The 26,444-nt window shown below is 39.8% G+C and overlaps 1 protein-coding gene across 1 annotated transcript; it reads left to right on the top strand.

Moving 5' to 3' along the window:
- Positions 1-626: 626 nt before the first annotated feature.
- Positions 627-25,614, top strand: alx4a (ALX homeobox 4a). The gene is made up of 4 exons (XM_042498953.2): positions 627-1,223; positions 14,762-15,081; positions 20,278-20,406; positions 20,960-25,614. Exons 1-4 carry the CDS (start codon positions 869-871, stop codon positions 21,278-21,280), a joined length of 1,125 nt encoding a protein of 374 aa, XP_042354887.1. The 5' UTR covers positions 627-868; the 3' UTR covers positions 21,281-25,614.
- Positions 25,615-26,444: the final 830 nt, after the last annotated feature.

The raw sequence follows: 26,444 nt of genomic DNA, 5'->3' as shown, positions 1-26,444 counted from the left end.
AACGCGTGGTAGCATTATAAATGCACTGAGTCAACTTTTGGATTGGTTTATTATACTAAATATTTTTTTAAATCCTAAAATCACGAGAAATTATAAACAACGTCACTTTAGTATCCTTTTGCCACAGATCAAACATGCATCTGTTGCTGAAATAAATAATTCGAATGCAAGGGACACTAAAATCCGTTCCAAGCGATAAAAAGCTCTTATAAACTAAATCCCAATTTTATTCAGAAGCCACAGAGCTGGCTGCAGGAACACAATCGGCCGAGTATGGATGACTTGCCCTTGATGAACCATCGCGAATGAAGCGTGAAATTGTGCCCTCTCCGCCCCAGTGCCATCACTCATGGGCTATATTCATATCCAAATTGCATTAATGTCATGTGTTAAGCCCCCCGCCCCTATTTTGCAAAGTTTTTTTCTTTTTTTTCAGCTAAAAAGTGACCTAACTAGTTCATGTCATCAGCATAATCACTTGGGAAGAGGTCTTGAAGCCAGGAGATCTGGGTCCCATCCTCCGAGGAAAGACGGGTGTGTGTAACTCTGCTCAAACCTGAGGGGGAGTTTGGAGTGTTTGGTCAACGACAGTGGTTCCTGGAAAAGATCTGAATCGTTTTATAACCAAACCCAGCTGCGGTCTGGTGTGCGCTGCAGTCTCTGTATGCATGTGTGTGTGTGTGTAGGTTCATCTGTATGAGGTAGAGGGAGAGGTGGGGGTGTCTGCGCTTCCCTTTCCAGAAGAGAGAGAGCAAGAGAGAGAGTGAGACACAGAGAGAGAGAGAGAGAGAGAGAGAGAGAGAGAGAGAGAGAGAGAGAGAGAGAGAGAAAAGTTTGGTCTTTTTCACCCCTACACTGTTTTTTAGGCATGAACGCCGAGACCTGCGTTTCATACAGCGATATGACATCCATGGATTCATATTATAGCCCCTCTGCAGCGCAAGGTAGGGATCACCAGACGGACCACTTTAGGACATTCCCAGCCACTGACACCAAATACAGCCCCACTGCCTTCCTGCCCAACAAAGGTCAGGCTTACGGAGAAAAGTCCCGAAGCCCCTTCCAGCAGCAGGAGTGCCAGTCATTGGATGCCGCCGCAGCTGGGCAAGGCACTTTCAGCAAATACCACCTCTTCATGCAGAGGTCTTCTTGCAAAACACCTCCCGAGGAAGGCAAACTGCACCAGGAGAGCGGGCACAACGGAGCGCTCATCCCCTGCTATGGTGAGTGCAGATTTTTAAAAAACAAAACTTTAAGATAACTCAGCCACAGGCGTCCACTTGGCAAGGTGAGGCTTCACGAGACAAAACACGAGCTATTTTCACCAGCAGCGTATTTCACAGGGAGGCTGTGCAACAAAAGTCACTGCAATCATTCAGCGTCAGGGTGTTTCCTTCGGGCTGTTTGGTGTCTGATGATTACCTTTACCTGTGCAAATCATTTTAACGTCATCATCAACGTCATCGCTCATCATTGCTCCATTTAATCCCACAACACCCGCAGATACAGCCTGCCTTAAAGGTTAGGACGTTTCGTTCGCAATCAATGGCACGTATGCGTAAAGTGGCCATCACAGCTCTGTGAGTGAACCAGAAGAAATAATACGTCGTGATTTATCCTATATTATCTTTTACAGGCTGACTCATAAAATCACAAACATACTTTAACAGGTTTCATGTATTTTTTCCCCCCAAAGTCCTGCGTGCTCCCCAACAGCGCACAGGGCTTCTCCGCTCGTACCGGCCCGTCCCGGCGGTTATGTGCGTAACACAGTTAAGGAGCAGCATAATCTTCCCGACTATCAAATTGTCTCTTTGGCCATCAAAATTAAATTAGGGCGCATTTAATGCGATAATCTGCATTACAATCCTTAATATTGGAGCTGAGTCAGACAATTGAATTAACAGGTTTTCAGATAGTGAGTTCCAAACTGATAATATTTGCATTTCATGGCTCTGCCTGATTGGCTCCAATTAGATTTAATTGCGTGGGGACGCCACTGTAATGGGTGAATGATGAGGGTGCAAATAAAACTTTGACCCTCGTTGGGCAGGCGTCCACTTTGAAGCAGCATTTATTCGTGTTTTTATACCCAACCAGAAATGCTATTTGCCATTAACCGGAAACACACGTGATACCATGATGAGCAAGATGTGTCATCCATTTGGTAAATTAAAGCGATCATTCATCTGCTTTTCCCTCATCTCTCTCTCTCTCTCTCTCTCTCTCTCACACACACACACACACACACACACACACACAAACAATGTTAGTATTAGGACAATAGATCTTCTGTAATTTTAACCCAAATTTAAGTTCCATCACTGTTCCACCACTGCGACAGAAATCAAAAGACAAACAAACAAAATGCGAGTTTTCAGAATGACTCAAGCTGCTGAGTGTAAACTTTGAGGGGGAATATGCCCCATCTTTAAGCATATTATCTATTCCGGAGATCAAAGATCAAAAACGTACCCTTTTTAAAAAATTAAATTCTTCTTCGCCTTTACCACTTTTTTTATGCTGTGTCTAACATAGACGCGCTGAACCTGTTGTAGTTTCGAGGTTATAACAATAGAAACATTATGGTCTTGAATAAAGTCACAAAGCATGAGGGCTCTCTCTCCCTGTCCTCTCTTTCTGCCTCACTCACACACTCTGTTTGCATATAGCATCTACAAAATGTGCTCTGTATACTTCTAAAAATAATCCACTGAGGAGTAATGTTGTGAAAGGACGAATCAAATAATTCTGATCACAATACCGTAAAAAGGGGGGGAAATACTGTGAGCAAAATGAGCATTTTTTTTGCTAAACTGGTCTGTTTATGAAGGTGCAGGCTCCGACAATTACTTAAACGTTTTTTTTAATCTAGATAAAATTTATATAAACGGTACGTGTAAAATAATAATAATAGAATCATTTTCACGTATTAAGCCATCTCTCTCCTTTCTCTCTGATTTATTCGAGCTGCTTGTCCATCAGTATTACACTGAAATGTTTAGTGGAAGCACTTTAAAGATGTTTTGGCAGTTTCTGGAAATCGGCCTGCAGAAAAAAAGCCTTTACTGCTCCAAAATGTCAAGAGCGGAGATCAATCTTTTCAAAAGCTAATACTGGCCCTTTTTATAATGGCTGTTAAGTTTTTATTACCTATTAACCCTGACACAGATCCGGTAAATCGAGATGACATAAAACTGTTATATTATGTTGTAAATAAGCCGCAGTTATTAGGCTGGGAGTAAACTGCAATTTTAAGTCATACGATGAAGAAACAAATTATTTTAATAAAAAAAAAATCCTCAAACAATATTTCCAATTTCCACTTTTTTTTTAATGAGGCTAATTTTTATGCGGAATCTGTATTACTTAGCCTACATTACAAAACATTTAATTTAATTGATCGACTCATTTTTTTCTTTGCATTTTTTCTTCAGTTTAGAACTAAGGTTAGACTTATAGGATGAAATACACATATGTGCATGTTGTTAAGTTTATTTTGCAAACTATGCACTCTTCTTTTTACAACACGGAGTCTTGAATCTAGGCCTAATGACCGGAATCACCGCGAAGGAGGCAGGAAAAAACATCCCGGCGTTATAGTCAAGAAGAACTCGCGCATTAATGTGACTCAGATGTCAAACTTCTCTGTTTGACTTTATTTCCTGCTCAGAGTAACTTGGCCCTCAGAGACAAATCTTTAACTTTTTTGAATTGAAAAATTATTTTTATATTTGTAGCGTTTATGTTTTTTTTAGCACTTTATCTCGGAAATAAGAAAAAAAAATCCCTTCTGAAGTGTTTCGCATCGTTTAAATAGTAAGTAGATCGAAATTTGTTGTCACCGGTGCCTGTTTTCCTTGAGATTATCAATGACCGCAGTTTCTCGTTAAAGATCTTTTTACTGACTTCTACACGAACTAGACATAGAGTGAGGGCAGCAGTAAAATATGCTTAACTTATGATAAATGATTCCTGATGTGCTTATTGGGAAATGCCGGTGTATTTTACTCCCTGAGTCATTTCTTTAATCAAAGCTGTATTTTACACAATAGCAGGGTAGTTTGAAGTTGTCACAGAATGACTTTGTTGTTATAATTTGTGGCCTGATCGGTTGAGTCGAAGGTGATGTGATGACTGGTCTCAGGCCTGTCTGAAACTGTAACTGAGACAGTTTTTTTGGAGGATGGAAATCAGCATGACTTTCTACTAAACATTTATATACATTAGAGACACAACCAACACTGTTATATTGTTTCTACTCAACACATTGCCAATCATGCTGTTACATGAAATCAACAAGGCAGCTCTTGCAGCGGAGCTCAGAGCTGACAGAGGGGCTGAAACTACAAGAAAATGCAAAAGAACTATTTGCAGGCTGCCCTAGATGTGCATGCTAAAAGCAGCAAAAAATTGGCAGATATCAAATGATAAAATGAAAAAGTTGTGGAAGATTCTAGTAAACTTAACACTACAGCAATTTATTTTTTTTTCTTTCAAGTACAAGTCTTGCATTTAACGTTTTACTCCAATGAATGTTTAAAAAAAAGAAGAAAAATGTACGTATATCAAAAGTAAAAATAGGCATATATTATTTAGGGGTGGGAATAGCCAGAGGCCGCACAATACAATTTATCGCAATACGTCGTGATACAAAATTATTGTGATTTTAAACATTTTGCAATATGTGATTATTGCAACATCTATTGTGATATACTGTGATTTATAACCTTTTTTCAAGCACAACGAAAAACTTTGTCAAATGAATCTAAATGGAATAATCAGTTTTCAGTTTGTTCATCTCAATTAAATTATTTTTATTGCAGTAAAATGTATCTAAAGCATGCAAAAAGCAACTGATATTATTATTGTAGTCGGCCACCAAAAGTCAGATTTGTATTTGGAATATTAATAATTTCTCATCTATCTTTTTCTCATTATTATTATCTATTTAAACAGAACAATATTGCGACAAAATATCACAATATGGTGTTGAATCAACTTGTTAATATTTTTGCAGTAATTAAATGCTAATATATTTCATAGCACTACAACACATTAAGATGACTATGTATTTTGAAAAACCACCACAGTTGTCAAATAAATGCAGAAATGACATACAATAGAAATACTAATAAATGTGTAAAATGTGTCCTTGAGTTAAACTATGCTTTTACGTGTATAAATAGTCATATTGGCCACCAAAGAATAAATCTTTTGCTGTATCATTATTAAAATGGTCAAACTGGACGTCTTGATTGGAAAACTAGGACCCTAAGGGTGATTCAATCAGTCACTACATCGTCTTAAAGCAGCCACTACACGTCTTTGTGATCCTCCAGAGACAACATATCCTTCTTTTGATGTGTCCGTGTCCTCCCTCAGTGTCTGAGGGTGCTGACCTTTAGCTCGACTTTCCTGCCCTCGTCAGTTTGGAGAGCAGGGCGAGTTTCCCTGCACGCACACAGCAGAGAGAATCGATTCGAAACCCCCTGTTTGAAACTCTCTGGTGTCAAAGTAGAGCACGTTGCAACATTTGGAGTCTAGTTTTACATAGTAAACATTTAATTGCACCATAAGACAAAGGATGTTACTTTGTTGTTGCTCGGGTGTTGAATTGTAGCCTAATTATAGCGGGATTGGGCCTTTTAGGTTTTTTGGGGGTTTTTTTCACAGCTTCTGGTTTTGCAGGGGAATGACATCTTTGCAGCAGCAACACACTGCTGGTGTAATCTGAAGACTTTTGGTGTAAACCATAATTTATTTTTTGGGCAAAGCGAGAATTTAGTTATGCTGCTCTGCAAGTGTAAATATTTCATCAGCAGAAGCCGTTAAAGTTATCTCTTGGACTAACATGCAGGTGTGATTGCACTGGCTTGTCAGTTTTTGTCACTTCGATCTCCTGCCCTTTTGTCCCCTCAACATGTTTAACCCAGCACAAACCATTTCAGCCTCTCGTAATGGCCGTCTGCGCAGATTGGTTTGAGCAGAGAGTAATGGGAACCAGCCATGCAGCCCAGACAACTGAGGCACACTTCAGCAAGTCAATGACATGAGTGGAGGTGACAAGGACTCAGGATCATTTTACCATTTAGCTTAAAGTTTGGCAGGGCAATTTACATTAGGCTCAGTTTGCATGGCCGAGTGAGAGCAGCGGGGCACTAAGGCTCCTGCAGTCCAGGACTTCCTTTGGTCTCTTTGTCACCGCTTCATGTAAACTGAAGCAAACTGAACACTGACACAGAACGAACTGTACAGGACTGCACGTCAGAGATTCAGTTGGTTTTACCTGTTGTGTGTCAGTATAGGCTGGTGACTTTTTTTTTTACACTTGCTTGACTTTAAATTGTTAAATATTTTCTGTGAAAATCCGCGCAATGGTAATGGACGACCTTTTTGAGGTTGAAGGTTTTTCGAGGTCCTGGTGCAGTCATGTGGTGTATTGTATCAAAAACTAGCATAGAGATAGCCTACTGTCTAATTTGTGGATTTAAGAGGAGAAAAAAAGAGTATCTGGTATTTGAAACCCTGGTGGCTTTTGAAAAATTAAATAAAAACTTGCTTGGCATTAAAGTAGGATTAAAACATATATTTTAAAAACATATAAATACAGTAAAAATGGGTTTAAGGTTTTCTATAATAGCATCTTTTTTGCTTTAATACTTTTGTTATTTTGTTTAACATTCATTTTGTGATACTGACAGCACCTGGTGTTTGTAATATGCAGTTTAATTACACTAATGGGCCTTTAAAATATACTTTAACGTTTTCCTTGTAATTTTTTTGTCTTTGTCTTACAACTTTATGATCCCAAAATGGGTTGACAGATAGGCTTTAAACGAAATATAATTTAAGAGGATTTTGTTGGTGAATGAACAGTTGTATTTCCACTGTGAGACAATCATCATTTCTTAGCCGTACACATGAACCTTACAGATAGTGTGTCATGATTCCAAACCTTCAGTATTGTTGCAGGACACGTTGTTAGGATTTATGTGTTTTGGGTTTTTTGGAAGCTGGATCCTTGTTATAGGAAAAAGTGATTGTGCATGTTGTTGAGTGAGGTTTTTTCATTTTATGTGTGTGCACACAAAAATGCACTCCTGCGAGTTTATCCCACTCGGATGGAATGTTCTCCTTCGATCAGTCAACAAAAACATAAGATGAAGGAAATTCTGTTTTGCTCCAAAGTCTGAGAGAAACATTTGGAAGGGAGCAGGTAGGAGGGAAAGACGCAGAGGGGGAGAGAGGGAGGGAGACAAAGAGTGCGTGCGAGGTGATTTATCAGTCTATGGGCTTTATGGATTTTCTTTTTTTCGCAGTCTGTGAATTTTGCACAACCTGCTGAGATCATTGCTCTGCTCAGTCAGCAGAGTTGAATTTCAAAGTGAGCGGCTACCTATCACATTGGCACTAAAGAAAACTTTTTGTTACGAAAAAAAAAAAAGAAATGTGCTGATGTTTGAAGTTCTGCCTGTGAGTTACATCGACTGTTTCCAAATCTCAGTCAAGGCCAAATCAAGGCCGATGTCTGTGTGTGTGTGTGCGTGTGTGTGAGTATTGTCCTGAAATGTTTCGATGAATGCACCTGACACCACACCAAGCAAGTAAAGTGACAAGCTATTCATAGTCGTGTTATTTCTATCTCCAAAAGAGACAAGGTTGAATTTCAAGAACAGAGGGTCAGAGAAACTTTGACCGCATCTTCAGCGGTGCTGTACGAAGTTTTAAGGTCTGTTACTTAGAGCGGCTATAGAAGCTATTTTTACAATAACAATGTATCAAATGACAATGTGTAAACAATGTGACAATGTGAAAAAGGTCACTGGTAGTGATGAACTTACAGAGAATTATCGCCTGAATATGCAGCTCCCCTCGGCTTTACGGAGCCTTATAGTGAGTTTGAGCTCTCTTGTGTAGCTGCACGGCCCTGAACTTTACTGTCGTAGTTCACTCTCACCCCTCACAAACATCAAACAGACAAAGTAAGAAATAGAGGAAAGGCAGCAGGAGCGCTCCAAGTGTCCCTCAAGCCACCGGTGCTCATGGAATACTTCGGGGGAAAAAAAGAAAAAGGGAGAAACTTATAACCAAAAAAAGTGGTATCAAAGATACCAAAGCATTCAAGGTCTTTAATTCATAGGGCTAGAAATACAAATACGCCAATGCGTAGCGACTTGCACCTTATTTAGGGTGTAGTGACACAGCGAGACCTTTGGTTATAAATTCTGTTTTTTTACAATAAACAACTAGCTGGTGTACAAATTGTAACATTTAGCAGCTTAAGCACCAGATAATTTTCTTTGGAGTTGGTAGAGACCAAAAAAGAGCTAAAAGAGAGTGAATATTAGACTTACGTTCATCAGGTGAAACAAGCATCCAAATAAATAATAATGTTGCTCTGTAACTGCTTGATGTGTAAAAAAGCAACTGTTTGTCATTGAATGGTAAAAAGAAGTCATATGTCAGTGTTTGTTCACAACTTATTTCTGCTGCCCCGAGTGGCCAAAAGTAGCAATGCTACATCGTAAAAATACTCTATCACAAGTAAAAGTATTATCAAATGTACATAAAGGAATTCTATGCAGGATTGTCGGTTACTGTATGTACACACGCTCGCCAGGTAAACTGAAAGTAAAGGCCAACACGAGATTAATTTTCGTTTCGCATTTCACCTCGCTATATTAGCATTTTTCAGCACTTTTTTCTTTGATGTTTGTTGCTCATCTGATTGCTACATTTTTATAAAGCCTTGACTTCACCTGAGCGCTGTGGAAGTACATGCCCATAAATGTCTTTAGCACAGAAAATATGAGGAAAATATGAAAATGTGGGCAGAGGGCAGAGCTCAGAGGTGATGATGGAGAGAAACATAAATTGCATTGTATATGTTTAGCATTACTATATAAAAAACATAGTACATTACAAGTAAAATCTCTGCATTCTAAAGCTTACTCAAGCATATGTACAGAGGTATTATAAGCAAATGTACTTAAAGTATCAAAAGTTACAGCACTATTTATGTAGCAAAATAAATACATTATTCCATACATTGAGGGGGACGCGGAGGACATGTCCCCATTCAATATTTAGAACATGTACATTTGTCACTCCCCAATAAAAACATGAAAGTAGCAGAGGACTTCTGTTTTGCCAAAACTAAAAATATTTACATCATAAACTGATGCACAAAATGCACAAATTGGTGCATGAAAATTCACCAGAATGCAAGAAATTAAGCATCTGACACTCAAAATTTGTGTGTCAAAACATGTCCCATTTCATATGTGTCCCTCCAGTGTTGAAATGAAATGTATGGGTTATTTCTCAGGATGCATTTATGTGTAAGCAGCATTTAAATGTTGTGGCGGGTTAAGATTTAGATTCTTTAAAAAAAAAGAGGCTATATTTAATTACTTAGTGCAGGCTAGTGTTGGGTAGTTTAATATTTGACAATTAATTACAATTTTAACTTGCAAAGTATCTAAAGCTTGATGTAGCAAAAGAAGTACATTATTTCCTTCTTAAATGTTGTGGATATAGAGTAGCACACAAAACATTTAAAACATGTTATTCCTCAAAACTGTACAAAGTACAATTCGTTCAGGCAGAAGAAGTTAAATTCCACTGCTGATCTCCAAATGGCCTCTTATTTGTGGCAAGTCCCTTTATGGAGTCGTAAATAACTTCATACATTATATATCACATTCTTGCCTTGGCCTGATTGTCCAGCTCACACAGCATCAGGCCGCAGTGTCTCAGCCAGCCTCTGTATCTGCAGCCAAGCAAGACTTATGGGTTATCCACTGTTCAAATCTTCATGTCAAATCAAAATCCATGTTTTAAGTCAGTTAAACAAACCCCAGAAACACTTACAAATAAATACTTTGCTCACACATTTCCTCAGACAAACTCTCTTCCCTTTCCATCTCCTCATCTGTTTTCTCTCCACTGTTTACGTTCCCCTCTGTTTCGGATATTTCTCTTTCAGTTTGAATCACCGTGTGGTGTGTAATTTATAGTGTTTCCTCTTAACACCACGAGTTGACCCCAGTCGTCCCAGTCAATAAAGAGGCGGTGAAGGTGCCCTGTCGCTTTACAGCCAGTTAAATTACACTTTGATGTTGCCCCCTCATTTTCAGCTGTGAATTAACAGCGTTCCGTGTTGAGTGTCTGACGCACAGAAACAAACCTGAAGTGCCTTGTAATATCAAAAAGAAGGCACACTGGTTTGTCATAAATCAATCCTTTGTTTTATTTTGATATCAATGCCAAAAGTGACATACTAGGTCATAAACTGTGGTGTATTTAGCGAAAATTGTGACCATTTAGATTTGTATGCAAACTCTTGTGGAAATATTTGCATGAGCTAAACTGCACATTATGGCTCAGCTTGTTTTGAAGCACATTTTATTGTACTTGCTCTCTGCAGACATTTCTCTGTGCCCACCACACAGAGCTGCAGACTCTCTTCACTGTAACGCAGCAGTTGGAGCAGATGCGGCCTGTTGGATCCACTGCAGTGAAAATAGAACATTCTGTGGTTGCAACTCCAAACATTTTGCATGGCATATTCTTCTGAAAAGAAAAAAAACTTTGGTAGAGAGTTTGCCCGATTATTGTTGGGACGTGTTAGTTCATGCAGAGGTGCAGGTGATGGAAGAAAAAGCCAATTGTACTAATGAACATGGGGATTTTTATGCAGCCTATGTTTTTCATAGTCGCTCCTTCCTGCCTCTTTTCACAAAGATTAAACCCTGACAGGCATTGTTTGCAAAAAGACTTCCCTATGGTCTTCATACATATGGTGTTCCCTGCAGGAGGGCCCACTGCTGTTCACCTTGGGCAGTGTCGGAGAGCCTCAAAGCTACAGCAGATGATATGGATAACAAGCAGGAGATTGTCACAATATCCCGCTCCTGCCAAAAAAACATCAGTGACATGCGATATAAACAATGGCCTTTGATCAGCGAGAGGCCTCATGATTTCAAACAGCCTGACAGCTCTTGCCTTGTGGGGACTGTGGGTGCCAGCCAGGGAAATATGATGAAATAACTGGAGTGTATTTATGCCGGGATAAAACACATTTGCTCCCTTCAAGCCTAACAGGATGTGTTAGTCATGGACTGGGAGGCAATGTTGCGGGCGTTAGACCCCCTGCCACCAAAACATGGCTCCTCAGCCCGAGTCTGTTTCCAGCACTGTAGGGCAAACATTTCACAACCAGAGCACAGTGCTCATTAAATAATACAGCTGGTCCTTCAATCCAAAAATACAGAATGTACAGTAAAACAGGTTTTAATCTTTTCTTCTTCTTTTGCATGCACAGCTCTCCTCAGAGAGGCTTCAGTTGGTGGGAATCAAGACATAGGCTGTGTGCCATTACTTGACCTGAGCATCAAACCTCAATACTATTTTGGTACTGACTGAAATGTGTTTGTAAGGTCGACTATCAAGAACTGCCAAGTACTGAAAGCTGGCATCTGATTGCTCTCTACAATGTGTACTCTACTATTGTGTTTATTTCTTATATAGTTTAGCATCACCTTCTTTTTTTCTGCTTCATCTGTTTATAATTTATTGTAAGTATTGCAAAATATTATTTTGGTATCAGTAGAGAAAGTCAGGAATTGTATTGGCACTAGTATGTAAAAAAAAACTTTGAAGGAAACCCAGCCCCAGCCATTACATTTTACAAGACTCATTCCTCAAGAAATCCATAATATAAAATGTATGTGTCCTTATTAATAGTCAGATATCAGTAGATTTGAAAAGTAACATTTTCCATCAACCAGAGGTTGTTGTATTTTATACTGAAGGAAATTACATTTCAACAATATTTTTACATAATCATGGATGGATTACTGAATGGGCCTACTCGGCAAAGGCCCAGGGGCCCAAAGGCCAAAGCCCCCCCCCCGGCCTTCGTCTTCAAAAAGTCATTCTAATTAAGGTTTACCAACCAAGAAGAGGCACCAAAGGACCACAAAGAGACACAAGATAACTACAAAGAGTTGCAAAACATCTACAAAGAGACAGAAAGTGACCAAAAAAACAAAATTAACCTCACTGAAACACAAAGTCACCTTAAAAAGACACAAAATGACCAAAAAATACACAAATTACCCTGAGGAGACAACATTCCTTCCACGAGACACAGAATAACTTGAAAGAGACATGACCACAGACATGTAAAATCTTAAAATAATGCATAACATCTACAAAGTGACACAAAACACCAACAGCACAAAGGAGCAGACAAAACCGCCACAAAGTCTTTGTATCTTGCTGCTATGTGCAGTAAGGGGCCTTTTGCATAACTATCCCAAGGGGCCTATTGTCGCATAATCCGCCATGCAAGTAATGAAACAAAATTAAATAAAATGTCCCCAAGTATATAATCAGACATATATTCACTTAAAAATTCAACATTTTGACCACTCCAAACACCTTTCTGTCTGCAGCTTAATACTATGATTCATCACTTCAACTATTTAGATCAGTGATGTTGATCAAAAAGATGCACTTAAAATATAACTTTATAACTTTATAACTTACGTGCACATATCTGTGAGACACAGTCTGTGACAAGATATCCATTCACCTCACCTTGCAACACATTACCCAACATGGTTGTGAGTTGCGGGTCACTGGGTGTGTGTGTGTGTGTGTGTGTGTGTGTGTGTGTGTGTGTGTGTGTGTGTGTGTGTGTGTGTGTGTGTGTGTGTGTGTTTGTATTCGCGTGTGCTGACTGAGTGCTGAGAATTGCACACAGAGCTCAAATGAACACACACACCTTCTGGTTCTAACCTGACAAATGGTTGGATGGGCAGATGAGCAGAGACGTCCTCGATCCTGAAAATAACTTCACCTCAGATGGTAAAGGAGCAGGGAGGTGCAGTTCTTCGAGTCACCACTAGAAAGAGCCAGAGAGAGAGAGAGAGAGAGAGAGAGAGAGAGAGAGAGAGAGAGAGGGGTCTGAAACCAAACATTTTCAGTTTTTACATCCACCTCGATGAGGGTGTGTATCAATCTAAAGATGTGTGTATAAACTGGATAGTTCAGTGAAGGGCAGCAGCAGGGCCAAAAGAGCTGCCAGCTTAGACAAGAACACTGGCAGAGACATGGCTGTGGAAATTTATGATCAGAGCTGCCTGAGGTTTTACAGTTAAGCTGCAGTCATGAAGAGAGCAAGTGTGACAGAGAGACAGAGAGAGAGCGAGAGAGCGAGCACAGAGATGGGTCTTTCTCTTTTTTTGCGTGACAAGAAATTAATTGTGACAGTCTTGCTGCCAGGTGACTTTGCATCAGGGTGATCGGGGAGTGTGTGCAGTAAAACACACAGAATGATCTACGAACTACAACTGGATCGTGTAAGCAGCCAGTGATCCAGGCCATCCATTACATGGGCAGATGCAGACAAACAAATCGACACACACACACACACACACACACACACACACACACACACACACACTAAGCACCAAGTGCAAACAGATTTCAAAACTGTCACAGAATTTCCTCACAAAGAGCAAGAAATTCGGTTGTTCCACCCCATCAGATCCCGTGAATTATTATGCTGATCTGACAAATAAATCACAAGTTATGAATAAACTGCCGTAGGAAAGCAACTCAATATTCGACTCGAGCAGAACAGAGGCTCAAAAAAATAATTCTAAAAAAAAAAAGCTTAAATTTGCTTTCTGAAGGTACTAACACAAAAATTAGCAATGTTTGTTGCAAAAGGTGAAAAAGAACACAGCATTTATATTCCAGCAGCAGTCACTTACGCATCCACATTTCATCAATTAAGTGCAGTTGCAATTTGAGATGTGCTTAAACTCAATTTCCCAGAAGCTTTAAGTGGCAAATGTTGCATTATAAGCTAGTTTCAATAACTTGAACGCAGCTCCAAAAAGCAGTGGACTCAAATCACTTGGATTCAAGTCAAACTCAAGTCACAAATTTGATGACTTTAGACTGGACAAAATAAAATAAAACAGACTTGAAACTCGACTTGGACTTAAACACTAATGACACCTGACTTCACTTGGACTTGAGCCTTTTTACTTGAAAATTTTTGATACCCCCCCCCCAGGTGCACAGATGAAAAATTATGTTATGTGTGCCACACAGCACAGAATCAACATTCAGGATCAATTCCTGCAAAATGTCTCTTAAATCTCCAGATTCACTTTGTCTGAACAAATCCCACAGCAACCAGTCAAGCTGCAGGAGAGAACCATGAAGCAATCTTATGTTACTGAGCGGCCGGTGGAAAAAGTTATGATAAAGAATATTTCATTGACATATAAAACCTATGCAATGGTCAACAAAAAGCAAATTGCAGAATGCAAAACATGCATGTCATAATTTACAGGGACCAACATCAAACCTATTCTGACAAATAAATAAAAATTTTTTAGGGCATTCAGGGTTTTTGTAAACTTAATGTATTTTTCCTCTGACTGTAAAATGGCCTTAAAATTTGTGAAAAGTGCATTTTGACTTGTTCAGGGCTTGAAACTCAAAGTTTGAGCCTGGACTTGGACTTGACAGCCTTGACTCAGGACTTGCTTTTCTTGACTTCCGACTTGAGTACTAAGACTTTGGACTTGATTGTGACTTGCAAAACAATGACTTGGTCTCACCTCTGCCAAAACGAAGGAATCCAAGTTCTGACCCCACACTTTTAATCCTGATGAAATTATAAAAACACAAACCTCTCCTAACAGTTTTCATCTTCTTCCTGTCTCTGCAGGTAAAGACAGTTCAGGCCTGACAGACTCTGACTTGGCCCCGGACTCTGATCCACCTGGAATGGACACCAGCTACCTGTCTGTGAAGGATCAGGGCATGAAGGTGGCTTCTGATAGGCCACCAGGCACAGAATTGTCGAGCCCGCTGGACAAGGGTGATGGCGGAGAAAGCAACAAGGGCAAGAAAAGACGCAACCGCACGACCTTTACAAGCTACCAACTGGAAGAGCTGGAGAAGGTTTTCCAGAAGACACACTATCCTGATGTTTACGCCCGGGAGCAGCTGGCACTGAGGACTGACCTGACTGAAGCCCGTGTGCAGGTAAAGCAGGAACTGCAGCTAAGTGGGTAAAAAAAAAGGAAATAGATATGTAAAAGGAAACAAAAACCAACAAACTTAAGCTAAATTTCAAAAGTTACACTTCACAGTGGTTGTCTAATCCCAGCAACAACTTTGGCAACGTGTAAAAGTAAAAAGAGGTCTTCGTCACAGCAGAGCAGAGGATGTTTTAACAACACAACCTCATGGATCCTTCAACATCTGCAGCTCTGCAGAGATAACGTCACACACAGAACAACACCAGAGATTTATCTGGTATTGTGGGAGTTGAGGGGAGAGAGAGTGGGGGAGTGGGAGCTAACAGAGGCCAGGGGGCCCATGGGGCTGAGGTTAGAGCTGCCTGGGCCTCATATGTGCAGTTTTAGGAGAGCAGACTTTCATCAGCATACGAGGAGACTTGTTTGACTGCTGTGTGTCGACGGGGTCGTCTGAGTGGCCTTTCTCTTTGTACCTGAGCTGTTTTGGTTTCCTGAATTTGTGAGTTCAGTTCTGCCGGTATTAGCCGAGCCTGAGGTGTACAGCACCTCTCTGACTGAAACCCTTCCAGTGACCTTCTGGCCCGATTTACATACAATCCGGTCATGAATGCTGTAATGCATTCCAAGATCGGTGAACAGAGGGAGAGACCTCCACCATCTCTGTTCACATGTGTGCCTGTATGTGTGTGTTTACGTGTGCGTGTACGTGCACACTTTGGACTACCAAAGCCCCTGGATTTTCTCTGTTTTTCTTTCATTAACATCCTGTTCAGACAAGAATGTGTCCCTGCTGTGGTGTCCAGGGTAGGTGTGAAACCCTTCCCATGAGCTTTGAGCAAGTTAGCAACTGATATTTCTGGACATATCGATATTTTGAGCAACTTTTAAGCATATGATAGATCCAAGTGTTTGCTCAAGCTGATGCAAAGATACAATATTTTCACTACATTTTTGTTATGTGTCAGTGCCACACATGGCACGAGATAAGAGCTCGATTAAAGCAGTCTTTTACATGACAAGGTGGAACAGTGACCAGAAAAAGCTTTGCAGTGAAACACAGGAAGTCTGTGCAGCCGCAGGGTTATAACTCAACCCCAAGGCTCTGAAGGTATGCTGCTCTGCTCTGCTCTACTGCTCATACTATCACAAACCTGCCGGCTTCAGATGGACGCAGCTTTACAGCCCTCGGCTCTCCCAGCGGCCCTCTTAAACACTCAAGTTAAAAAAGATAAAAGACACGAGATGCCTAGTCAGTCAGAGAACAGGGTTCTGTGCTCCATTCAAGTCATTCACACGCAGAAGGACTCACAGCTCATGAACTCTGTCTGGAGTGAAAGAAAAGTGAAAATAAAAACTTAATAGCTGCTGAAAAGTTCAGTTTAACTTTTAAAATTTACAAGCATTTTTGTCTAAATATTAAAAAAAGGTAAATTATGTGAGCGTAATTCTGAGGAGGTCGATATATTACACTTCATTGTCTGATGGTTCTCATGCAAAAAAACAAGAGACTTTCAGTTGAAAAGGGTCTGGCGTTGTTTGCTTTTTCAGTCTCTGGGTTTCAAAGGGAGAAAGTAAGTTCAGATCAGAGTCATATGCACCACAGATACATGGGAAGGTCAGGGGTCAAGGGTCGGGGTTTCAACAACATCACATTTCTCAGATTTGCCATTTTGTTAGCTCAGACAGCTCAGAGAGCCGAGATGGCATCTGACGTGGAGTTCATTGGACAAACACAGGTGTCCATATGAGTTCATAGATCTAAATAGATAATGGACAATGAAATTGTAGGGAAACCTGATTTGATCAAGAAGGAAGGAGAATACAGGGTCAGTCCAACTTGCAGATATAGCTTAATGAGTAAACTGTTTTTTGTCATGTTAGAAATACATCAAACTATAGAAGAGTGAGGAATCACAGAAGAATTTTTCTTAAAACCGTTTGATTTAGGGTTTTTTTTAGTGACTGAATTGTTCAAACAATGTACATGATAAAACTCGACTACTATTTTGATAATTAATTATCCTGTAAGTCATATGAGCCTAAACATCCAACTAGGGACTTTCATACTGCATGGTTAGATGTGTTTGCTTTTACCGCCAACACTGCAAAGTAAATGTACCAAATAATCAGAAATAGCTAGCCGAGATGCCACATTGTGGTAAAACTTATTAATAAATGCTCATTTATACTTTTTAGAAATACTGATAGGCTAATTTAGTTACTGTGATATGTTTTTGTGTTTAGACCATAGAAATAAAATGAGAATACAACAGAAATTTACATTCAAATCAACAGAGCAGGGTGATCAGAGAGGCGGATATTTTTATGTGTAGCGTTGCCATCGCAACTTCTGTAAAAACTTGTGGCAAGTTGCAAACTCAATGAGGTGAGGTTTTGCCGTATTAACTAAACAAGCAGTGGAGTAGTAATGATACATTTTCAAATAAGAAACAATACATAATAACAATTAATTGAGAGAACAATTGTCATTTTAATGAAAAGTAATTGTTAGTGTAGGCCAGGGATGTTTCTAGGATTTGAGGACATTGGGGGCTCAGCCCAGACCTCAGTTCAGTTCAGACCTCTTTTCTTTTTTTTTTTTTCAGATTAATTATGAACTGTGAAAACATAGTAGCAGTTGTGAGAAATTAGTATTGAGTACAAAATATTTCACAGATGCTATCATTAAAAATTAATAGACTAGAGCTGGAAAATAGTTAACTCTTTGTATTTATGTTAGTAGTGGTGGAATGTAACTAAGTACATTTATTCAAATACAATTATGAACAAAATTATGGATTTTTAAAAAAATATTATTTGGCCTATTCTCATTTCTGAAAAATATTTACAGCCTATATATTTATAGGCTGTAAATATTATGGGAAGGGACAGTTAAATATATATCATAATTCATAAAGGGCTGAGATGAAATGCATAACATTTGGACTATTAACAAGTCTTGACAATTACAACACTGTATTAAAAACTTCCATGAACCAACATAAAAGAGACCACTGTCGCAGAGTTAACACATCACCACTTAGAAAAGACAATTACATTTCAAACTGCACCATGTATGTCTTTTTATGTGTCACTCCCCTGTTGTCCTGCGCTTAACTTTAATTGACAAGAGAAATAAGAAATTATGTGGTCCAGAATTTTGGAGAAAATAGTACAAACCCACATTTAAAGAACAACAACACTGGTCAGAGGTGTTCCCGTGATATTATTAGTGCTTTGGGGGTGTTGGAAAACCGAAGCCAGGCTCAGCCTTGGATTTCTTTTTACTCTGGTATGGAAGCTGACATGAGTGACAGCAGAGGCGGGTTATCAATCCTCTGAGCCGCTCTCTCACTTCAAAGTGTTTTCAGACCCATACAGCTCTCCTGCTGGGGCCAGTTTGGCATTTCTCTTCTCTTTCTCTCTGGGGCTGTAACATAAATAAAGCCTCATTGAAAGTCCACCAGCTACTTAAGCTGTCATGGTCTTTACCAATTACTGTCACGACGCAGAGTGTGCAACACAAAAATATGTTCTCCCTGTATAATAATCAACAGGCTCGACACAGAGCAGACAGTGAGCAGATGAGAGCTGCTGGTCACACTGTGGATATAACTTACAATCATATTTTAATGTATAATAATCATAAAGAGCAACATTTATTTAGATAAACACTGTGATGTTGTATGGAGCAAAACAGTGCAGAGGAAGAAATATGAAATGATGAAGGAGAGAAGGATTACATCCTCTACTCTCTGTGCTTCTTTAATTTAGGAGGAGACAGCATCTCAAAGCCAGGAGCTTTCGGCCTCAGGAAATTAAAAAGGAAAATGCAAACAAACCACAGTTATAATCCCTTCTCACTTTGCAATTTCCCATATTGACTTCTTAGATTTATGAGCAGAGAGCGGATACGTGAAATAAGAGGAAACGTTTCTGTTGCTAAATGTGTGCAATAATCAGTCTGGTCAGGGAGAAACAATAAGATAGTCAAGAGTTGTAAAACTAACCTTTGCTTTTTGACATTTGAAGAAAAGCATGACAGGTTTAAAGCCCCCCCCTCCCATGGAGTGATCACCTCCACACACTCTGATGGTAACTTAAACAAAATAATGCACTCAATAAACAACGGTGTCAGATTTACAAGTCAAAGCTGATTATAGGGAACATTAGTCATAACAAAAGACCAGCTCTTGTCAGACAACAAATAAGCAAAGGTGAGAGGGACGGGATCTGTTTACGTTTGGTTTCGAGGAGCTCAGCGAAGTGAAGGCTGCAGCACAAAGGCTACTTTCATTTTTTTCCCCACAATTTCCAGTTAGTTTGATCCATCAGCTCGGACTATGCAGACTCAGATAATACTTCATTTGCCTCTGAATGGTGTTCGTACCTGTGCCCTATAAAGTAAAACAATTACAGGAACAGTGTGAAGGTTCTAGTGGAATCTAGTGGTGAGAATTGCAACCGGGTGAAACTTCTCCCGTGTGCAAAGAGGAACTCCTGGTTAGAATTCCTTCAGTGTTCACTGTTCTGGTTTTTACTGAGAGCCAAATTATATGCAGAGGTCTCTCTCTCCAAAACAAATACACCAGGTGATCAAAACCAGTAAAAACACTGGATAAAGCAGTTATGCGTTAAAAATCAGTATGTTTCCGATGCTGTTTGGCTAGTTCTAGAGGGGCTGCTAACTACAGTTGCTGACACAAAAACGTGGATGGCCCTGTCTAGACCCGTTATTTGGTTTGGCCATCCTGGGCTACAATAAAAACATGGCAGTGTAACATGGTGGACTCTGTGGATGTGAACCTGCTCCCTATGTAGATATAAAAGGCTAATTCTAATGTAACAAAAACACTAGAGTTCTTATTTGATGGTTTTACTATAATAAAAAAATGTATTATATTATATTCCATATCTGCCAGTATATTCTTCTAAATCCTACACACTGGAGCTTTAAGTTTGATGTGCTGCAGATATTATTTTTTGATTTCTCGCCATTTCTTCTTCTTGCAGTTCAGCCTGGAATCATCTTAAAGGGAAACTTAGATATGTATCTGTAAAAAAAAAAAAAAAAAAAAAATGTAATGTTTTTTTTGAGTTGAGTTTTAAACCTCTCCTTGATCCAAGACCAAGACTGGATACTTGGGTAAATGAAAGTTAAGTGCCAGTTTTATGACATTCAGACATTTTCTCTCTGCAGGTGTGGTTTCAGAACCGAAGGGCAAAATGGAGGAAAAGAGAGCGTTTTGGTCAGATGCAACAGGTCCGAACACACTTCTCAACAGCTTACGAACTGCCTCTCCTGACGCGTCCTGAGAACTACGCACAGGTACAGAATGAGCATAGATTGGACAGTTTTTTGCCTCTAAATCACATTCATTTTTCTCAACCCAAATGTGATTTCAAAGAGAGATTGTTCTACAGGTTTTACATTTTCCCTTCGATTCCTGCCTTCCAGGTTTCAGCCATTTCTACTTTCAGACTGGAAACATGCTTAAATTCATCAGTGATCGTTTAATAGCTGTAATTCCTTTGTCAAAGACAGTTATGATTTGGTACTGCAGTTATCAGCATAACTAATGTATATCATCATGGCTTAAAGAGATAGGCGATAAAACATAGCGTCTCTGACAGAGGATGAATACAGGTATATTCAAACAGACTGTATGAGGAAAATTGTGTTTTTCAACATTAAAGCATGCAAATATTGTTCTAGAGGTAACTAAAAATACAAAAAGTACAAACCTGAAAAAATGCACAATAGATCCCCTTTAATGGGCTAAATAGCAAGTACAGCATGTAATAGTAAGACAGATGCCAGTAGGTTTGATGCCACAGTTTTGTCATTTTTTAACAGTGTTGATTTCACATCACTATTTCAGATCCAGAACCCCTCTTGGATCGGTGGCAGCAGCGCAGCATCTCCCGTGCCGGGTTGCGTCGTGCCCTGTGACACTGTGACCCCTTGTATGACACCTCACCCCCACTCAGCCAGCGGGATGTCTGATTTTCTGGGTGTCCCGAGCCCTGGAGCTCATGTGGGACAGGCTCACATGGGCAGCCTGTTTGGAGGGCCTCCTGGCATGGCGACAGGCATCAACACGTACGATCTGAACATGGACCCTGACCGCAAGTCCTCCAGTATCGCTGCTTTGCGCATGAAAGCCAAAGAGCACAGTGCGGCCATTTCTTGGGCAACATGATGTGTTGATACCTTCTGGATGGGGGACCTTGTCAACCCCTGAAATGTCTACACAAACCCAGCATGGGGTGAGGGGGCACTATAATTAAAAACTCTAAAGGCAACAGTGACTACCTTCATAAATGTTGCAATAAAATAATTATGCAAATAAACGGATGGATGACAATTACTCCAAGAGAGAACAACAAGAGATTTGTCAAGATAAGTGGTGTGGCGCAGCCATGTTTATCAACCCCTGGCAGTGAGCTTTGTGGGAATCCTGGTGGGAGGTGATGCTGTACTGTATGACAAGAGTTGCAGTGTAAATCAGATGCTAGGCGAAGGAAAATAATTTCAAACAAACCCATGCACTTACTTGCTAAAATACAGGAAATTCTGTTTGTACAGTGCTTTCAGTGTCATTGTAGATCCCTGTTCAGGTGCTGTTTTATTCTTACCTTATTATTTAAATTTTGAGTGTTATTGTTTTTTTTTTTGTTTGATTTTTTCATCCAGTCATTTTGTTACTGGTTTTGATTTGACAATTAGTTCAGCAAGCATCCTTAAAATAACTGAAATTATAATTCTGTTGTTATATGCCATGTACATATTATTCTAAGGCAATCCTTATCAGCAGTAGCACATGCAGAAGTATGTAACTTCAGCCACACTGTTATGATAGTGCCACAGAAAAACTGTTTATATCCAGCATATCTGTCACATTATGAAGCTTCTCGGATTCAATGCAAACATTTCAGTTACTAAAAAAAGTTAGAAGTGGCTCTATCCTCAAGCATTTAAAAGTCAAACAGATGAAATGTGGTTTGTTTTAGTGCGGTCAGGGTGAGAGATCCACCTGCCGCACTGACTCAGCCTGCTGATGGCCAGAGAGAAGAAGGGATGGAGGAGGAAGTGGTGTGTGGGAGTATGAGAAGGGCACAGCAGGCCTGCTGCTCTCAGGGCTGAAGATCCTGGGAGCACCAGCCTCCAAACAGAGCCAGCTCTGTTTTCAGGAGGAAAGACTCCAAGTGGACATGACTGTGCCCCCTTTGCATTTCCAGTCTCAGGAGTTTCAGAGAGAGAAGTGCCTACTAGTCAGTCATTCTGCCAGAAATAACACCGAAACCAGCAGCAGCCACCTTTGAAACGGAGGAGGCTGGTGGAGATTACACAGAGTGTGTTGACACTTTCGAACACTGAAAGGATGTCAGTGTTCAACAGCCTTCTCTGGACTTTAATACGGCAGAGTTTGGCTGTCATGGCCGACCAGTAAATGGTCACAAGGCAGCTCAGACACGTATATTGTATTACTTTCTCTTTATCTGTTGTTATTTCTGAAAAACAAAACAAAGGAAGTCATCAACCAGATGAATGCAGCGTAACCTCTATCGTCTTCAGTAAAGTGTGACTGCATCTTAGCTGGATGTTGCACCTTGGACAACTCAACAGAGGCTTGAGTATTATATATAAGCTCCATCCTCCTTTACAATAAAAAAAAACCTTGCATCTGGTCATCACATATAAATCATATATCAAAACATATCTGTAAATTATGTTGGATGACGGTATTCCATTTTTGCAACTGAGGCAACAGTAAGACTAAGAGAGTCGTGACGTTACAGCTGACATACTTATCATCATCTAGGCACAGTAAACAAATGACTTGGGGCCCCAAACTCACGTATTCACTGTGAGTCAGTTGCTCGGTAATCAGATTAATTGCAAATTTGTGATTTTGCGTCATTAAAGTGCAATAACAACATGCTTCTGCATTATTATGTAATCTATTGGCTTAATCTTATAAAGGGGCCGTGTGCCAAAATTCCTAAATCTTAATTATTTTAATTTATATTGAGCGCACATGGTGTATGATGCTAAATAAAGTGGTGTTTAATCATATAATTGTACAACAAACTAACTGACCCACAGAAAACCGGATATAAGGTGGCATTCCAGTATAGGTGTGCTGGTTGGTTGCTCTACAGTGGATGTGTGCACTGTCTTTAAGGGGAACTTTGAGGCAACAGACAGCTAATATTAACTCCAAACAGGTTAATCCACCAACTGTTACAGTTAAAAAATAGTTAGTAAATAGTAAATTGTATAGAGTAGGAGACGACTCAGTGAAGGTTAGGGTTGGGCATAAGTACACAACTTGGACATCAGTATTCATTCAGCGTACAGAGCAGAAACTTTTTTTTGTATAAGAAAACAACTATGTACAATTATATAAATGTAAATTTAACCTGTTCTATATTAAATGTTGAAATATTCTGGATGGCTCACAGCTATGTGACTGCTCTCTATGAATATTGCCTCCAAATAGAAAAAATTATAGAACTGCACTGATGCAGATAACTTAAAATTTTTCAGTCAGACAACACTTAGTCTAACATTATAGACAGAATTGTGACAAGGCATAAGAGCAATGTTTCGAAGTATTCTGACAAAAAAACAATATGAATATGAGTGCAAGCTGTTAAATGCAAAACTTGAGTATCATAGCTAATCTCTACAGCCTATGCGATGCAGAAAGGTCAACTAACCTAAATCTGTTCCCGGATTTTTGTAAAGGTGTTTATTCTGGACCCTATTTTTATAATAATTTTATTTTTTAGAGCATTCGTGTAATAATTTAACGTTAAGTAGTCATATATGTAAGTTATGTAAAATGCCCATCCTTAATGACTATGCAGGTACTATCCCAAAGTTTCAGTACAGGGATTAAGTGTAAAGTTTAAGGCCAACCTCATGAGTTTTTTGTCTCACTATCTGAGCAGGATCTGTTTTAGGAAAACCAGTAACACGTCAGGATAAAGCACCACAAGGAATTCACTCTGGTTACAGCCTCTACTCCCTGTTTACTTCTATCTCAGCTTGAAACAATATGTATTTGTTTGTGTCTCTTTATGGAAAGAGGAGGGGGGGGCAGCCAGAGCCTAAATCATATCCACATCCTCATATCATTCAAATAGTAACAACTGCCTGCTCAGTGGAAGTTTACCTATGAGGTTATGCATGCTCGTCCTTTGTTTGCAAGGCCTGATTTAAGCAGAACAAGGAGTTTAGGCAAACCCGATATCTTGAAGTACACCTTCCGGCGGAGCAACCATTGCTAATTCTCTAAACTGAACCACATTCACTGTCGTTCTGGGCAGGTAAGACAAGCAGGGTGCAGGCTATAACCTGTCAGTGGAGCAGATCACCCCCCGAAACCTCCAAATTACATCCAGTTCTACTTTCTGACCCAAATCCAAGGCATATGCATAATCCTGACTACAGCGTACATATCTCTGACTTGAACTGAGAGGGTCTCCTTGCAAATGTGGACATGGGGCCCCCTGTGCTCTAGCTGCGGGGTTGGACGGAGGGCGAGCCGCGAGGGCGTCTGCTGTGTTCCGGTGTTCTGGGAAAAGGACAGTGCACACAGCTGCGCTCAGGGGGTAAATGCAAAACAAACATGCCTCACACATGCTTCCCCCTCAGCTGTCATGGCTCTGCTTTCAAAGATCCCCCCCTCCCCTCGATACACACATTGCTCTACGCCTCTCCCTTTGCTCACTTCTACTACATCCACTGGCTCAAAGCTGCAGCCCCCCGTTCGCAGGGTCTGAGGCACAGCCGTACAGCCAACCCAGGAAGGCTTTTTAATTAACACTGAGCCATGTGAAGGCTGTGGACTGCAGTATTGTGTGTCAGGACAGACAGGGCTGTCTGTCTTCTGGTTGGTTTAACGTATGCCGTTCCTCTGCGCAGAGCGCACAGTCATTTAGTAGCTCAGGTTCACACAATACATACCGGTTTCACTCTTCTGTGTATTTAAGCATCATTATTCTTACACTGACACACTCAATCTTGTCCTACAATCACATCAGGACCTTAAGGTTACATCAAAAGCCTCTCCCTCCTGTATGCTGCATAACTCCATCCCTGCGCGATGATGTCGTCATCTATTTTTCTCATTTTCTAATACTACTGAAGTCAGGCAATCAGTATAGGAGTAAATATATGATAAATATGCGTGCTGTTGTGTGCATGTACATTTTTGTGCATGCAAATTGAATTGAAGTTTTGGGAGACTCTTGGAAGCGTAATTAATTAGATGTGTTTTATTTTGTGAGACAGTTTATCGAATATTTGAGTGTTATTACTTCTTTCATTTGGTGGTAAAATGGTATTTCCAGAGTTGTGTTTGAATATTGTTTTTCTCTTGATATGTAATTCTTCTGAGTTTCAATTTCTTTTTGCCTCCAAGTTTTTGTGGCTTTAAGCTCTTCTGAAATGAGTGTATGAATTTACCCATGCTTGTGATAAGTTTTGTGTGTGATTAAAGTACAATAAGTTATTGCACTTCAATTCAGAATCGGTATTCATTTAATTTGTTGAAAAATGTAGTACATGCTGTACACAGGGCTATGCACATTTTTTATCAATGGATTTTTAAAAACTTCTTCAGAACTTTTTCTTAATATTTTACATAATTTCCAAGATTTTTTTCAGTTGTTTAAAATTGGTAGGTCTATAAAGCAATTTCCAGTGTGCTATGCCCTATGGCAGGCATTGTAGCAAAAATGTAGCATGGATGTAATGAAATGCGACTATACATATACATACAGTAAACACAAAGTGGTAATGTTATCTAGCCTGGCTGCAGCACTTATGAATAATGTCAGATGCTGGCAGTCTGATGTTTGATTGTCTTGATGTTTTTTTTCTTAGCATGGTTGACCAGAATCACTTCCCCCCATGTTGCTAGCATCAAATGTTTTGGTGCTGAGCCTACGACCAGTGTGGCTCAGGTCTGCCTTTTTGTATTTCTTCTTGTTTTTAGTCGAAAGCCAATCATTATTAAACAAGCATTTCCAAACATTTACAAATAAGTAAACTGCTATTACTTGCTATCTTTACTCTCTTGTTAGACACCCCCCCACCCCACCAAATAGCTGCATACGCCGATGTGATTTAATGGCCAATGTATATTTAATGTTTAATGCTCTCAAATGTAAAAAATGACAAATAAATCTACCTTACACCTTCTTCTACTTTTTAATTTAATAACTTTTCCAGGAATTTTAAGACTGTGGGAACATTGTTTACAAGGTTAAAACAGCAAAATACAGTATATAGAGAGTAGAAGGTAACAGTGGTTTCCTCCACACAGCACAGAGAAAAACCAACTATTCTCC

The sequence above is a fragment of the Plectropomus leopardus genome, chromosome 1 (genome assembly GCF_026936395.1).
Source record: "Plectropomus leopardus strain MGB_pleo_1.0 chromosome 1, ASM2693639v1, whole genome shotgun sequence".
In the NCBI taxonomy this organism is placed as follows: domain Eukaryota; kingdom Metazoa; phylum Chordata; class Actinopteri; order Perciformes; family Serranidae; genus Plectropomus; species Plectropomus leopardus.
The sequence above is the reverse complement of the archived record's forward strand: the minus strand, read 5'-3'. Positions and strand labels throughout refer to the sequence as shown.

Bases quoted from the DNA above. Each gene is read 5' to 3' on its own strand.
- alx4a (XM_042498953.2), top strand. From the start codon at position 869: ATGAACGCCGAGACCTGCGTTTCATACAGCGATATGACATCCATGGAT. The intron at 15,082-20,277 runs GTAAAGCAGGAA...TTCTCTCTGCAG, and splicing joins TGACTGAAGCCCGTGTGCAG to GTGTGGTTTCAGAACCGAAG. The intron at 20,407-20,959 runs GTACAGAATGAG...TCACTATTTCAG, and splicing joins GTCCTGAGAACTACGCACAG to ATCCAGAACCCCTCTTGGAT.